The following is a 16,279-nucleotide window of genomic DNA, read 5'->3' on the forward strand; positions in this document are numbered from 1 at the left end:
TTTATGCACCAAAAAAGTATGTCTGCAACACCCCCAGCTATGCTGCCTGTAAATGAGACTCTGTGGAATAGTTGGCAGGGGTGGCCTTGAAACTGAGATATGTAGGATCTTGGAGAGCTGAGCTGGAGCCAGCCATAACACAGCGTGGCCACACTTTGGGGAGCTGCCTGCAGTTCACTGTGGTTTTGTGCTTTGTGTCCAGTTGACAATCAGTGGGGTTCTTCACGTAATGTCATTGCAGTAGGTTTTACAGACAGCTGTCCTCACACAGACTGTTCTTTCTTTAGAAACTGACATGGCCTACTGGTACCATATGAATGTGTTTTAGAAGAGAAGGGGTATTTTTCTTCTCACTTTCCCAGCAGCTTTGTAGAATGTTTTCATATGGACAGTTCTTTTCCAGGTACTATGCCTTGTCTACAGATGATCTTTCTGTGGTTCAATGTAATACTATCTAGTCCAGTATTCCTGCAGTGAGCAGGGACATCTTCAAGTAGATTTGGTTGCTCAGAGTCCCATCCAACCTGTGACCTTAAAAGTTTCCAGGGATGGGGCATCTACCACCTCTCTGGACAACCAGTGTTTCACAACCCTCATCCTAAAAGATTTCTTCCTTACATCTAGTCTGAATTTGTCCACTTTACTTGTCCCTTTGCTACAGGCCTTACTAAAAAGTCTGTCCCCATCTTTCTCGTGAGTCCTCTTTAAGTATTGAAAGACCACATAAGATGTCCCTGGAGCCTTCTTCAGGCTGAACAAGCCCAGCTCTCTTAGCCTCTCTCCATACGAGAGGTGCTCCAGCTCTCTGATCATTTCTCTGGCCCTCCAACTCACTCCAGCACGTCTGTGTCCTTGTGTTGGAGGCCCCAGAGGTGGACACAGTGCTGCAGGTGGGGTGTCATGAAAGTGGAGAAATGGGGCAAAACCCCGTCCCTCAAACCACTGGCCATGGTCCTTTGGATGCAGCCCAGGACGCAGTTGGCTTTCTGGGCTGCCAGGCACATTGCTGTGTCAGGTCCAGCTTTTCACCCGCCAATACCCACCAGTCCTCTCCAGGGCTGCTGTCAATAACTGCATCCCATACTTACCCTATGATAGTTATTTTGCTTACAGCAATTTTGATTCTAGGTGCAAAATGGTGTTGGAGAAAATAACCGAACAGCACGCAGTTTGCATGCCACTGGAAGAGCATAATGGTTATAGGGTCATTTTGTGAAACTTGTTAACAGGGACTTGGGCTGAGCTCAGAAGTTAAAACAGGAGGTGAATGTGTAACAAACTATTGTGGGTATTAGGTTGCAGTGTGAGCTTTTAATGCATTAACTGTAAGCATGCAATTGAGTAGTATAGAGTGGTCCATAGACTCCCAAGTGGCACAGGAGTAGTGCCACACACCAAAGGCTATCAAAAAAATTACAAAAGATAAATCTGTGTTCTTGAAGCAGCAAACTTATGAATCCCCCAAACATGTATGTTTTTTCAGGAAGGTCTAAATAAAAGAACTTGTTAAGTTTCAAGTACTTGAAAGAAAATAGGAATTACTAAACAGCCCATGAAGTCCTCTGATTAAATTAGTTAGGGGCTGTGAAGGCAGTAGAAGGTAACAGGACGAGCATTTGGAGACAGCTTCAAGGAAATGCCTGATGGAGAATTCCACTGTTAAAGAGAAACCAAGTTTAAGACATGCAGTTTTTCTTATCCTTGGCTTCTAGATAAATTGAACAGGGTTGGAGAAGATATGAATACTTTAATCCAAAGTGAGCTTAAGCAACTGAATTACTCAGTGACATGATGTAGCAGGAGGTACATAGTTTTCTCCTACACCTTTTATACAGGCAGCATAATTCGATGCATGAGGAGGTTGGAAGAATTGCTTCGGCAGATGTGCCAAGCTGCAAAAGCCATCGGAAACACAGAGCTGGAAAACAAGTTTGCAGAGGGTATGTATTTCACTTCCACAGTACAAGAAGTAACTCTAGAAAAGGAAAGTTGGGGAGGGCAGGTAGGACACAGAATGGGGGTGAAGGATTTGGTAACATAAACTTCTGCTGTTGACTGCACGGTGAACAAATCATTGCTCTCTTTCCAGAGGAAAGAGCAAACTTTTATCAAAAAGCATCTGTCTTACAAGTTTGACTTTAAAAGGTGGTGGTTTTGGTGCATTCTGACAGTTTAACAGAGTTTGTGACTGAATAGGGATGTACTGTTACTTTCGTTTAAGACTCATATCACTTTGTTTACTGTAAGGTGTTACATGCATGTGCCTGTATTTAAATAGTGATTGTGTCAGTTATGAGTGTTGGATATTAATGTGTTTTCCTTTTTAATAGGGATTACAAAAATCAAGAGGGATATTGTCTTTGCTGCAAGCCTTTACCTGTAACAGGTTGTCTTCCAGAAGCAGCACAAGAGCCACCTTACGGGGAAATTTAATCACACGATACTTCCATTTCCAATAATTTTTTTTAATGGAGCGTATTTTAACCACAGTTATTTTAATAAGGCATGTACAAACAGTTTATGTAATATAACTGTTACCATGTTTTCAATAAAAATTTACAGTTTGAATAACTTTTTTCTTTTAAGCAAGGGCTTGCACCAACAGATATTTAAAGTTTAGATATACAATAACTGTGGTTATTGTAACTCTGGTAGATGTTATTATATACAGGTAAAGTGAGCATCCAAGAGCAGCAGCAGTCCCTTAAAGGCATTACTTCCATTACAGATTTAGACTTGTGAAATTGTTTTCCTTTCAGAGAGCAAGACAAGTGAGTCATGCTTTATGGTTGATGATTGCTGCCAAAGTGATTTCCATTTGTTGGAGTCTCATGTAGGGTTGTATGGGAATCTTCCTTCGGCTGAAATGTACATCCTCTCACTTTGAAGAAGTCAGACACGTACACAACCTAAGTGAAAAAATTAGTGTTAAGATCTTGTAAGTCTTTGAGACAACAGGTAAATGCTTTTGCAGAAGGTGAACTCCATTATCAAAACTTTATTTATCAAAGTTTAACCAGGTTGAAACATTAGAAAGTTGCTAAGAAAGTCATGTATAAAATTCCGTCATCTGTTCTTTCAATAGCTTTTTCTCCAGCTATTGCTCCCGCTCTGATGGATTGCTTCGCTACTGATGGTTTAAGCCAAATTTAAGGTTATGTGGTAACTGCTCTAATGGCCTTGTTGGGAACTGCTTCATCACAATAGCTATAGTTTTAACTCCTTCCTTTAAATGAAGGAGCAAAATATGCTTGCTGAGGGCCTACACCACATGTACGGTTAAATTTACTCTGTAAGCTATTTAGAATAGGACATGAGAGTGTGTACTTTGGCTGAGGAAGACACGTCAGTAGTTAGTAACTATCTGCAGTGTGACCCTCCCTTACATTTATTCTTGCTGGCTAAACCAACCTTGGATTCCTCTCCTTGGCAAGGTTCACAACAGCAGCTCCTTCCCCAGTTCAAGTGTCTTATAGCCCCAGCAGCTGTAAGGCTAACTACTTACTTTATCCTTCCTTGCATTTCTTTGACCATGCCACCTCACTTTCTTCAGTTACCAACTACAAGACACATCCTTTGATCCAGTTCTGCAGTTTGTTTTCTTCCCTTTGCCCACTTCAAGTCATACTAGTAGGCATGCTGAGTACAGTGCTGCATGAAGTATAGTAATTAAGAAGCTTTCTCTCATGATCCCTTCCTACATCACCTCCTCCCATCCCACTGCAAACCTGAGAACTTCAGAACACAATTTATAGCAGCAGAAGAAACCGTACTCCGTGCTGCAGGCTGGCTGGTGCCCCAGCAGGCTGCTTTAGCTGCATACCAGATGAGTTTCAGTTTCCACTCAATGCTAAATTCACTCAACTCAATTTAGTGCTCCATTTGCAGTTGCTGCCCCAGCATGCTCTCACCTCAGCTGTTTCTGGACTCTTTTCTTTACAAATAATTTCCTCACCTTTCAACTCTGTAGTGCCACCTTCTACTCATGCTTGTATTGCCAAGTGTCTCTAAGATAGATACCCTCCTCGCAATCATCCAGCAGCCCCCACTAAACTTGTTGTCCTAATAAAAAATAAAAATTCCCTCAGCTTCTCAGTCCCTGATGCTTCTCATTCCCTGCACCCCTTTTCTTAGAGACTGAGGTTGTACAACAGTAAGGGGTAGAATTATGTTTTAGTCAACATGCAGCCATTTAACAGCAGCTAATGCAGTATGCAGAGCTTCCCAGAGCAGCTCCAAGGCTTGTTTTGATGATTGATTGCCACAAGTAAACAAAGCTTTATCTTGGAATGACTTCCGACTACCAGCTGAGAGAACATTTGTTTATCTTGGACTTGGTCCTTGCCGGTGAGTCTCAGTTCTAGGTAATGGAATTCCTCAATATGACCTCAGTTAGCTCATGTCTCTGATCTGTTTCTTCCCATGACCGAATGCACCATGGGATTGTGATGATGGCCAGCACAAGTGCTGCCACTAAGTCAGCCAGGCCTGCAGCTCCAAGTTTAGCTGATCTTCTTTTCAGATGGATAACTCTTCACACATCAGAACAGCTCAGCTTCACATGCCTTGTGAACACACTTTTAGCACTCAAAATGCACACAAGGCATGCTGAAGAGTTTTTGTTTCCCATCAGACTGAAAAAACAGGCTGTTTAAGCTGGCAGAGATTGATATTTTCATGCTGTCCTTATCCTTAAAGGCTTTGGGTTTTGCCCCTCTTACCTCATACACAGTTCTCCTCTGCTGTTGTGCTTGAGATGTAGAATTTGGCTAGAAGCAGAAGGTAGGGTTATTTAGAGGCCCACATGGTTTTGCAGTTGATCATTTCCAACTTGGTTGTTTGAAAAGCTCTGGGGCAGGGACAATTTCATGTTGTCCAGCAGCTAAAAAAGCCACTTATAATTGGTGCAGTCTCTACCCCACTCACTAAAGTACTATTGCTACACCCAGTTCAAGGAGTTACTTTGAAAGTTGCTGGAGAGGTGAAGCATTAGGAAGAGAGGCCTGCTTTCCTCTGAACAGAGCCTGCAGTTCTAAGGTGCTGCTTATAAAAGCAGCATTCACACACACACGCACCCCCCTCTCCCTTCAGGAATTACTTACAATGAGCACAGCTACCACAGCTCCCTGAATGAGTCCTGTTAAAACATCACTCCAGTGATGCTTGTAATCAGATACACGTGACAGACCCACATAGATGGATGAAGCAATAAGACCAAATTGTATGGTAGGACGTAAAAGTCTTGCCCAGTCTCCTTTCATTCTGGCCTGAAGATAAATCTAAAAGAGAAAGAAAAATAGTTCAAAAATGCAGCAAATGCAGAAGCAGTAATTGTGTAAAATTGTGCAGGGTCTGTTCAAAGAGCTGAAATTTGTGTTCAGAGACATCATGATGTCCACAGATATTCAAAGACCTCTACTCTCGTAACTATGTTATGGCAGAGTTTGATGATAGTCTTTATGGTTTTATAAAAAACTATGTGACACCATCATACAGGTGCTTATAGGTACTTGCTGTATTTGTACCAAGGTGACAGTTTTCAGGATAAAGGTACTAGTAATACCAGAGATACTTACAGCTTAGAAAGAATGCAGTGTTTTACTGCTGAATTAACTACAGGTAAGTCTTACTAAAACCGAACAGCAACTATCCAAATTTACAGTCCTTCAAATATAGGGAGCCCCATCTTGCTCTGAGCAGGGATATCATTAACATCTTTGGTGACATTTACACATCATATATTTAGAGCTGACAGTCTTTTTTGCTTTATTCTCAATTCCAGTCACCTTTAGCATGATCAGCCTTCTGGCATCACATTCCATCTGTAGTTAAGCATCACATCAGAATTAACTCGATAATGGTGACTGATAGCATCTAGGATCACATTCCACACTTGTGTATTTCACTGAGCTCCATGTGTTCCTTGTCCTTTCTAGCTGCATATTAACCATGTTGCCACTCCAGTAAGCAAGTTAGCATGTGCAGGTCCCATGCTTTTTCTCTCTCTTCAGCACTATTTATGTTGTATCTACGCTTTTGATGTGTTCTCAAATTCACAGTACTTTACTTAACTCCATTACTTTCCCATCTAACCTAAGACCCTGCTTTGTCTCCCTCTCCGGTCTGTCTAGGACATTAACCTCTTATTTCAGCTCTAAGAGGAGCTTCTCCAAATCCACCCTGTAAGGAGTACTGACAACTTGATCCTGTTGCCAAAAAAAGCACCATAGTTACCGTATTTATGGAGAAGAACAATACAGCTGGAAGTTATATTTAACATTTCAAGTCTCTCTCTTCAGTGCCACCTAAGAACTTCTGTTCCAAGTACAGACCCTTAACTGCCAGTGCTACAAAGTCATAGAAGCTGACTAAAACCACAGCAAAACAGCACACTAAACTGCTGGTAGATCCCCCCCTTGCCAACAAAAGCCATAGCTGCCTTTAGATTTACAATATAAATGCAAGCATAGAGCATGCACTGTGGGTGCAAAGGTGTTACTTTCCAAAGTTAAACATGTGGGGAATGTTTGGTTGGCTTCTCTGACTAACTTCTACATCATCATTTTTGGCATGCTGACTTTTTCAGCTATAAATGGAGCATCAGAAGGATCAACCCTATCCATAAACTGTCTTTCTTTAATAGGTCAGGGTGAAATCAGCCTCTGAAGAAGCTACCGAGCCTGAACTTGGAAATATTTCCCCCCCTCAGGTGGTGGGCACTGCTTATTTCTGGTGACCTTGGTTTCACCAGTAGGTAGATGTTGTGCAGCCACTTTAGAAATTAGCTGTCTCAGTTCTTTTAACAAAAGGTGTTTTAATGTTCATATATTAATACCACATCTGAATTTACTCACAGTAGACCACAACACTACCTGCTTGCTTGCCAAATGGAGCAGAGGTGGGTCCAAGGAACACATGCTGGTAGCCTAAAAAGAGCTGCCTGATGATTCCATACTGGCTGTTCTTTCCCCTTTCCCTATTCCCACTAAATCCTGCTTAAGGCAGCTAAAAATACCTTGCTGTAATAAAGTTTCTTCCATGTAAGCATTTCTGGTAGTTGGCAAAGGTGTAGAGACATACTAGAAAAGAGAGTTATGCAACTGCAGATAGGTGGGAAAACAGCTTTACTTCTGAACAGAGGAAGAAAATGAGGCAAACCAGAGAAAAAGCAAATTTGGAAAGATGGTAGTCCACAACACCTAACAACCAATAAAATAGTCTTAGAATCAACCTTACAGAGCATGTATTCAGATTTTCTTTCTGCTTGAGAAAGCAAACAAGAAACTTGGATTTAACATCTACGTAAAGACTTTATTTTCATACTAAGAGTGTAACCTCCAGTCATAGAGAATATATGGAGCTGCTCTATCAGCTGCAGAATACATGCAGTTGGCTACAGGCTTCACCAATTCTAGGTGCTTCTTCACACCACCAGATCCAGTAGTTGCAGAGGAAATGCCCAAAGCCCTTCTTGCAGGTTCTACCAGGAGATTGATATGTATTACTCTAAAACTAGGTGTGAGAAATCACACCGCAGGTAAGTGTCAGTGTGACTGATCACTGCTGTATTTAATTTCAGAAGTTAGCAGCTGTTCTGGTTACAACTGTTTTTTTCTCTGTTACTCGTTTTTGTTCAGTTGAGAGTATTTGCTGCAATAGCAAATGCCACGTTATTTTAAGCAGGTAACTTCAAACTGACACTGCTTTTAATAGGCTCAGGCAGTTGTGCTCCCCCACAAAGATTCTTCCTACTGCCATGACTCACTCTTTGCAAGACAACAGCCATGTGCCTGGGTTGAAACAAGCCAGCACAGGAAAATGGACTAGCCAAAGAATTCCGCTAAATACAAACCAGGGTTGATACCAGAAGCATGCCCGAGTCCTCCGTATAGCATTATATGAACAGTATAGAGGTGTCTTGGTGTTAGCTGCACTAACACTGCTACTTTGACCCTGTTGACTAATGGCAGTCAGTGACTTTAAACTGTTCATAGGGCCTCTCCCGACAGGCACAGCATGCCTCACGTTCTTCTGAGCCTCTCTGAAGTCATCTACTTTAAGCTCAGCCTGAAAGAAGGGAAACAAGCAAGTCCCTGCCAGTCTCCTCACCTAAATCTCTTTGCTGGAAAGGAACAAGCTTTACAAGTAAAATTAATTTACAGAAGCAGCAGGAATTTAGGAAACGTCATGTTGTTACGACTACTGTAATGCTCCTTGCCAGCATCTCACTTGCTGCTGAAAAATACATTTGTGAGGCTTACGAATGCAGCAGGAGCATCCGGAGCTGTTCTGGTAGCAATGTGCTCCTATCCATGACAGCTATTTGATCATGCTAGCTCCCTGGTATCCTGTTTCTGACCATCTGTCTCATCATTCAGTAGTAGCATTCATCTGTGACCTATTTCCCTTCATTCCTCCATCCTGGTGTTTCTCATGTTTATTCTTTTTAAGGTGCACAAATAGATTTCGTAGAAACTTCATTGTAATGGGATTAAATAATCTCCAGCTTTTTTCCCCTACTAGCTAATGCTTACTCTATAATGAAAGTATGTTCTGTACACCGCACACATCCTGAACACAAGTTTTTTCTTAATCTATGGTCTGGTACTTCATTTCTAAAAATACACACAGGAATGAGGAGAAACTCACAGCCACTTTGTGGTTTCTTGAAAGAAGCCACAGATGTGAATGGAAGGGTCTCTGCAACTGAAGAATTATTTGCTACTCAACATTTCTAGCATAATTTTCACATATTTGCTCTTCCTCCAAAGCAGTATTAATATACGTATGCCTGCCTACCTAATTTTAAAGTGAATTTTAATTTCTTAGATAGACTTTTAGAGGCTAAACAAGAAAACTTTACAGTCAACACCTTTAAGGCACAAAATTCTTTTAACTATCAAAACCTAAATCAGTCCTCTAGACAAGGTCATACTTCAGATACTGAGTTTTGATTCTTAAAAATCTTGAGCCATTTTCCATTCAATATCTTCTCAGATTTTTTCCTCAAGTCCTATTAAACAAAAAGTTCTGTACTGTTAAGATGTTTTACCTTTTAAAGTATAAGAAATCCTCTTGTATACAATCATTCTGTGATTCTCTCAGTTCTTTACTGTGAGGGTACTGAGGTGCTGGCACTGGTTGCCCAGAGAAGCTGTGGCTGGCCCATCCCTGGCAGTGTTCAAGGCCAGGTTGGGCGGGGCTTTGAGCAACTTGGACTAGTGGAAGGTGTGAGGGGCACCGTGGCAGGGGGTTGGAACTAGATGATGTTTAAGGTGAAGGGAAAGGATATACTTAGCAGTACCTTCAAGGTGGAGGTATATCTGAGCTGCTATTCAAAGGCATGGTCTGTCCCTTTTTACTCTAGCCATGTAGTCCTGCTGACTCCCCTGTGCCGACTCTCATGTTTGAATAGCCCTACAGCGAGCTGGTACAGGGAACTGATCCATTGAACAGCTGAATTAAGGGGGGGAAAATGAACACTCAACCACCGATCCCAACATAAACAATTAAAGAAGAGGATTTCAAGAGCAAAGGTTGACTGGCACATTTAGGAGCAGGAGTACAAAAAGCAACCTAATGCCTTGTTTAGCCTATGATCTCTCTGCAAAAGAAGGCGGTTGGCCCAGGTCACTGAAATACCAATTGCCCTCCTGTTCTCGTCAGTAATTCCCTGTGTCCTTGTACACACAAGGTGTTCTTTCCCAATGAAATGTGGGAGAGTTTGAAAGCCACTCAAGTTACATCATGCAAAGACTCATCATCCCTTTTCATCCCAAGGCAAAGCTACACAAACATGCTGCCATCCCCAGAATAGCAAGGCGGCTTGGCTGGGTTTCTTTTCCTCATCCCGGGTGCTCAGGCCAGCTACAGCCAAGACTGACTCCATTACAACAACCTGATCCTCAGGGAGGCACTCATGTCTGCCAACTGCAACACTTGCAGTGGGCTCATTCTCACTACTGAAGACACCATACATTTAGCTTTTTAATTCACAATAGCTTTCAGATGCAAGTTTAAAAACAAAGTTGAAGCAAGACCTTATGATTAACTGCAACATTCACCCTCAAGGGAAAGGGTGCTAATCTGGTTGTGTGGACACTGCTAGAAGAGGTGTTCAACTATGCTCATTCTCCCATTCCCCAAGTCAAGATCAGATGGTTTGTTGATACAGAAGAGATTGTGCCAGCATTTAACTCCAAAAGGCAAGGAGCAGGCGGGGGAGGGGATGACAGAGGCAATTTGGGATCTGGCATCTGTTATTAGGTCACTGGGTTCCCACATACTGCTGCAGCTCAAGCTCACTCCAGTTTCAACATAAGGCTGTTGTTGGCAAGAGCATCCCAGAGATAACGGCTCCGTCTGGAGCAAACTGACACCCCTAGCTCTGCCAAATTAATTTCAAAATACATTCTCCAGCACAACTTCCTGGCCTGACAGTGTGCAAACAGGTTTTTTCTGTGGTTTCACTCGTTCCATATACTAGTGAGTTAGAAACTAGAAGAAACTGTAAGCCTAACCAGGAAGTAGGCTAAAAATCCAGGCCTTAAACTGATCCAGCTATGTCTTCTTTACAGGTATATGGCAGGATAACATCCTGTTAAATGCAGCCGTGATCTGTATGCTGTAAGAATTACAAGTGATACATACTACTGCTTATTTAAATAAGAATATTATATAAGCTATTTAACAAACGAAATTATTTTAGACCCAGATTTAAATCAGTATTATTCAGAGCAGCCCTGTGGAGAAGGACTTGGGGGTGTTGGTCGATGAAAAATTGAACATGAGCTGGCTTCAGTGTGCACTCACAGTCCAGAAACCAACCATGTGCTGGGCTGCATCAAAAGAAGCGTGACCAGCTGCTCAAAGGAGGTGATCCTGCCTCTACTCTGCTCTCATGAGACCTCATCTGGAGGTCAGCTGCAGACGTAAGAAGGACATGGAGCTGTTGGGAGTCCACAGGAGGCCACAAAGATGATCACAGGGCTGGAGCACCTCTACTGTGAAAACAGCCTAGAGAAGGCTCTGCAAGACCTTGTAGCAGTCCTCCAGTAACTACAGGGACCTGTAAGAAATCTGGAGAGGGACTTTCTACAAGGGCATGTAGTGACAGCACAAGGGGGAATGGCTCTAAGCTGAAAGAGGATAGGTTTAGCTAATAGGAAATAGTTCTTTACTGTGAGGGTGGTGAAGCACTGGAACAGGTTGACTGGAGAAGCTATGGCTGCCGTATCACTGGCAGTGTTCAAGGCCACACTGGATGTGTCTTTGTGCAACCTGGTCTAGTGGAAAGTGTCCCTTTACCCATTCTGTGACTGATTCATGCCACACAGTTCAAGCTTTTCTTATTTTACAGTGCCAGGGTTTATGCCATCTGTGCGAGAGAATTTCTCCTTTGATTCCCCCAAGCTGTACTCTTGTTTTTGAAAAGCATTACCTCTATAGAATGATTTAGGCTGGAAAAGATCAGACTGACACAGTCCAGTCCACCCCTAAACCACGTAACTATGCCACATCTACATCTCTTTAAGTACCTCCAGAGATGGTGACTTGATCATTTCCTTGGGCAGCCTGTTCCAATGCTTGGCCACCCTTTCAGTGAAGAAGTTTTTCCTGATACCCAGTCTAAACCTCCCCTTGCACATCTTGAAGCCTTTTCATCTTCTATCATCTGTTACCTGGGAAAGAAGACCAACACCCACCTCTCTCCATCCTCCTTTCAGGTAGCTGGAGAGAGTGGTAAGGTTTCCCCTGAGCTTCCTTTTCTCCAGATTAAACAACCTCAGTTCCCTCAGCTGCTCCTCGTAAGACTTGTTCTCTATAGAATCACAGCTTCACCTGTCACAGTATACATGTTCAGCAAGTAACATTTAACAGTACATTTTCTCCAGTATGCACACATGGCAGACTCCTCCAATCTCTCCAGAAACCAGCACACTTGTGTCTGGTTATGATTAATACTGCCTGTGAGTAACACCACATGTTAACAATTCCATCCTGCTCATGACTCAGTCCATGGCTGGACTCAGTGCGCAAAGAGCAGATGAAGCCAGCATCAGAGTTCAGGTTTTAAGTGCCTCAGGTTTGGTGTAGAGCCAGAGGCAGCACTCTGCCTTGCCACATGGGCAAGGGGAGAATTAGAGAGCCGTTTTATTTACCTTCCTGTGGTAGCTGTCTGCTTGAAGACATCAGCACCCTTTTTTTAAATAACTCTTTTTTATTATTACTTAAATAAAGAGACAACATTCAATGAAAAGGTTGGTATGCAGTAATGCTGTGTTAATAGAAATGTAAAATCATCATGCACAGGAGTCATCAACCTTCTTCAGATATCTGTATGAATGCTTCCCCACAGTTTCTGGACTAACAATCTTATTACAGGACAGAAGAAAGCAGAACTCTAATCTCCACAAAGCCTCTTATTTGTGCTGGACTCTTGTCTCTTGTCTCAGCCAGAGACAAGGTAAGAAAGCCAAGTAAATATTGCAACTTTTGCACTAGGACACTAATGCACTTAGATGCAAAGAGCATACTTACTGCTAGGAAGAGCATGCAGTACATGGAGAACGAAGAATGGCCAGAATAAAATGACAGTCTGGAAAAGAGCAAACATCTCATTATTTTTCTGTTGCAAAATCCAGTCTACAGAGTTACTAATTTGTCTTACACAAGTGAACTGGAAAAATGCAAACATTCCATACTTTTTCTTCAAGAAGGCATTCTAAGCACATCAGACATCTGACAATGGCTTTTGACAAACAGCACAGACTTCACACTCAGCAGCTATCCTGTTCCAGCAATCACTTGATGTCCACATCAGGCTAGTAATTACTAGCACTTTGAATAAAGTTGGAACAGCAAGTGAACACATCCTCAAAGCTAGAAATCAAGTGCCCTTTAAAACAGTATTGTTTCATCTTCTTGATAAATACCAGAATACTGTAAATAAATGATTTTAAAGTTTATAATATCCGATATTCGCAGTGCCACAATGTACACACTGAAAGGTAATCACCCCAAACAAAATCAGTAGCCCTTGGTCAGCATCAAGAGACAGAAGTTAACAGCACATATTTAGATGTATATACCACATATTCACATGTATACCTTTGTTAAAACATACTGATTCATACAGAGCACGATCATCCATCATTGAAGGGTAGGGGGAAAGGCAGGAAGGCAGTTCATTAGTCAGCCAGCTGCAGAAGACAACACCTCCCCTTATCTATTATTTTCAGAAATAGCTTCATGCTTAGCTATCACATTTAAAGAGTGGCAGCACTGCCTTCAGCTCATAAAGGCTTCGAGCAGGTCCAGACTGAAGGGACTCTGCATTTGATGCTGAAGGTTTTCTCCTGCACAGATGGTTTCTGTGACGAGCTGAGTGTCAAAGTTGTAAAACAAATGCCACTCACTTCTTGTCAGGAGTAGAAGGCAACATGGAAAGACATTCTAATTCTGTCTAAAGTGGAAAAACTGTACTTAAAACTATTTTTTAAATAAAAGTGGAAAAACTGTACATAAACTCTATTTTTCTATTTTATGCAGAGCTTGTACCTGTGCTGTTTGACAGGCTATCAGCCAGGCTCCTGTGCAATTCAGCTACATAACAGAGCAGTCCTGGCTTAAGAGTTTGGCATACCCAAACAAGGCCAACTTAATTAAAAGTTTCACAGCAATCTAGATTGCCCTCCACCATATCCAGCAGGGCCCTGTTTTGGTGCCTCAGCCAGGCAGAAAGCCCGAGGCCAGGGAAATTCCTGGTGAAGGAAATGTTTCTACCCTTTGGACAAGACTAATGAAGTCAGCTCTAATATGCAGTTAGATAATTGAGTTAAGCATTCACTACTCAAATACCACAAAGGCAGCAATAAAACTACTTGCGCACAAGTGAAACTCCAAAACTTTCTGCATTAATTTGCATGTGTAACATAACGAAAATGCATCAGCTGTTGGAAGAAAAGAAAGCCACACAGAAGTTTCCTGCATAGGTTTCAGAGTTCTTGGTTTATAGTTGACTCAAAGCATTGCTAATAGTGCAGTGAAAAGTACTCTGGAGTTGTTTCAGAAGTACTAAAACAATCCTGAAAATAGTAAGATGAATTTTGTGTGTCAATATTTGTATATTCATGCACAAACAGATATTTTTCAATTAAGTTTTTAAATAGAAAACCTGTATTGACAATGTGTTATCTTAAGATGTTGAAAATTTCAAAGCCATGAACATTACATTTTAGCTAGACACCTCTACTTTACTGCTCTAACTCTTCACCAGTTGAAATCTCTGGGCAACTGTCCACTATGAAAGCCAACAGAGTAAGCATTTTGAAGAGCTCTGCCTTTCAGATAAACATGTCTTCTGAGCCATGGAAGCAAAGCATGCTGTTCTACAGAACAGAAGACAGATGAAGGAATTCTGGCTCCTATGCCAATATTTTACCCACTGACTTTGGGGCTATTCCTGTTGTCTATGAGATGGCATTTCCTGCAGTTCTTGAAGGCAACCTATTACCAACTGAAGGAATTCAGAAGGCTGATAAGAAAAGGAATAAAACCAAATACTTTAAGGAGGGGGGTTGGGTTTTTTTAGTTCTTATGCAGTTTAATGGTGGTTTAGACTACTGACATTCTTGGTTTTAGGAATGTATTAGCCCAGCATAAAAAAATGCTTTGTTGGAAGTTGAAGATTACAAAATATGAAGGCATTCTCATCAGGCATAGATAAGATTGCTGTACATGACTGAAAATGTTGTGCTTAGAACATGAAGTATTGCCAGAAATACAACTGGGACAAAGTATTGATCCAACTTGTATATTGTGCAATCCCAATGACATTTCTTTGGCAATACTGTCATCTCTAGATTTCTTTAAGGAACAGACATGTCTTTAACAAATTAAAGAAATCTTGGAACCCTTTCAAACACTAGGTTTGATAATGGAAGAGCTTCCCAGTGACCCTCAGCACGCAAACAGTGTCATCCCAAAACCAGGAGAACATTCTGTCTTCAAACCAGCCAAGCTGCTGCACAGCCCAGGCTTTGAGATCATACAGCAGGTGCTATCTTGCCATTAGCCAGCATTATTTACTAGTCCTAAGAATGCATAAGTATCAAAAGAAAATAAATTTATAAATAATGTGGTACAGACAACTCTCAAACCCCCTGCCTTTCACTAATGAAGGCTAAATTATTCCAGCAGGAATTTGCACACCAGATTTCAAGAGTTCTTTTACCAATTAATATTAGAACAACATCCAGTGAACATGAAGTAAGAGCTGGTTAAGTGTAAAGTCTTGTTTTGATTGTTTCCAAGATGGCAGAGACTGGCATCAAAACAACAGCTCTGCAGACAGAGATCCATGCCTTTTACTTAGTCAGTACCTACCTCACAGATCCCTTCTGATGTGAGGAACAAGGCTTTAACAGGAAAGTGCTTATTTCCACTTGGGCAATATATTACTAGCACATTAGAAGAATGCCTTAAGTAACAACCCAAAACCAGTTTCAGATCTTGGTTGAGGCCTAAAGTTTCCAATGTCTGCAGTACAGCGGGACATCTCAGAAAGGGCTGCATCAAAAGGAGCGTGACCAGCAGGTCGAAGGAGGTGATCCTGCCCCTCTACTCTGCTCTTGTGAGACCTCACCTGGAGTATTGTGTACAGTTCTGGTGTCCTCAACATAAAAACGACAAGGAACTGTTGGAACAAGTCCAGAGAAGGGCCACGAGGATGATCAGGGGACTGGAGCACCTCCCATATGAAGACAGGCTGAGAAAGTTGGGGCTGTTCAGCCTGGAGAAGAGAAGGCTGCGTGGAGACCTCATAGCAGCCTTCCAGTATCTGAAGGGGGCCTATAGGGATGCTGGGGAGGGACTCTTCATTAGGGACTGTAGTGATAGGACAAGGAGTAATGGGTTAAAACTTAAACAGGGAAGTTTAGATTGGATATAAGGAGGAAATTCTTTCCTGTGAGGGTGGTGAGGCACTGGAATGGGTTGCCCAGGGAGGTTGTGAATGCTCCATCCCTGGCTGTGTTCAAGACCTGGTTGGACGAGGCCTTGGGTGATATCATTTAGTGTCCTTGCCCATGGCAGGGGGGTTGGAACTTGATGATCTTAAGGTCCTTTCCAACCCTAACTATTCTATGATTCTATGAAAACAACATAAGTTAATGGCTGTTCAGCTTTCTTTAAACTTAGTTTTGCCACAACTTTCACATGGCTTATAGAATCATAGAATCACAGAATAGTTAGGGTCGGAAAGGACCTTAAGATCATC

The 16,279-nt window shown here is 41.9% G+C and overlaps 2 protein-coding genes across 6 annotated transcripts in view; one reads left to right on the forward strand and one right to left on the reverse strand.

Annotated features, from left to right (window-relative positions):
* The window catches only part of MTREX (Mtr4 exosome RNA helicase), a 45,318-nt gene extending 42,747 nt beyond the window's left edge, over positions 1-2,571 (forward strand). For all 4 annotated transcript variants that reach the window (XM_057402639.1, XM_057402642.1, XM_057402641.1 and 1 more), the window contains 2 exons: positions 1,836-1,940; positions 2,331-2,571. In XM_057402639.1, coding sequence (XP_057258622.1) covers positions 1,836-1,940; positions 2,331-2,383 — 158 coding nt within the window. In that variant the 3' untranslated portion in view covers positions 2,384-2,571. The remainder of the gene's footprint in view (positions 1-1,835; positions 1,941-2,330) is intronic.
* The window catches only part of PLPP1 (phospholipid phosphatase 1), a 59,264-nt gene continuing 45,434 nt past the window's right edge, over positions 2,450-16,279 (reverse strand). For both annotated transcript variants that reach the window (XM_057402645.1, XM_057402644.1), the window contains exons 4-6: positions 12,541-12,598; positions 5,103-5,279; positions 2,450-2,909 (exon numbers count right to left, since the gene is read on the reverse strand). In XM_057402645.1, the coding sequence (XP_057258628.1) occupies positions 2,784-2,909; positions 5,103-5,279; positions 12,541-12,598 (361 nt within the window). In that variant the 3' untranslated portion in view covers positions 2,450-2,783. The remainder of the gene's footprint in view (positions 2,910-5,102; positions 5,280-12,540; positions 12,599-16,279) is intronic.

Source organism: Pezoporus wallicus, unplaced genomic scaffold, assembly GCF_028554395.1.
Source record: "Pezoporus wallicus isolate ANWC-B61680 ecotype Strahan unplaced genomic scaffold, APGP_CSIRO_Pwel_v1 contig_2870, whole genome shotgun sequence".
Taxonomy (NCBI): Eukaryota; Metazoa; Chordata; class Aves; order Psittaciformes; family Psittacidae; genus Pezoporus; species Pezoporus wallicus.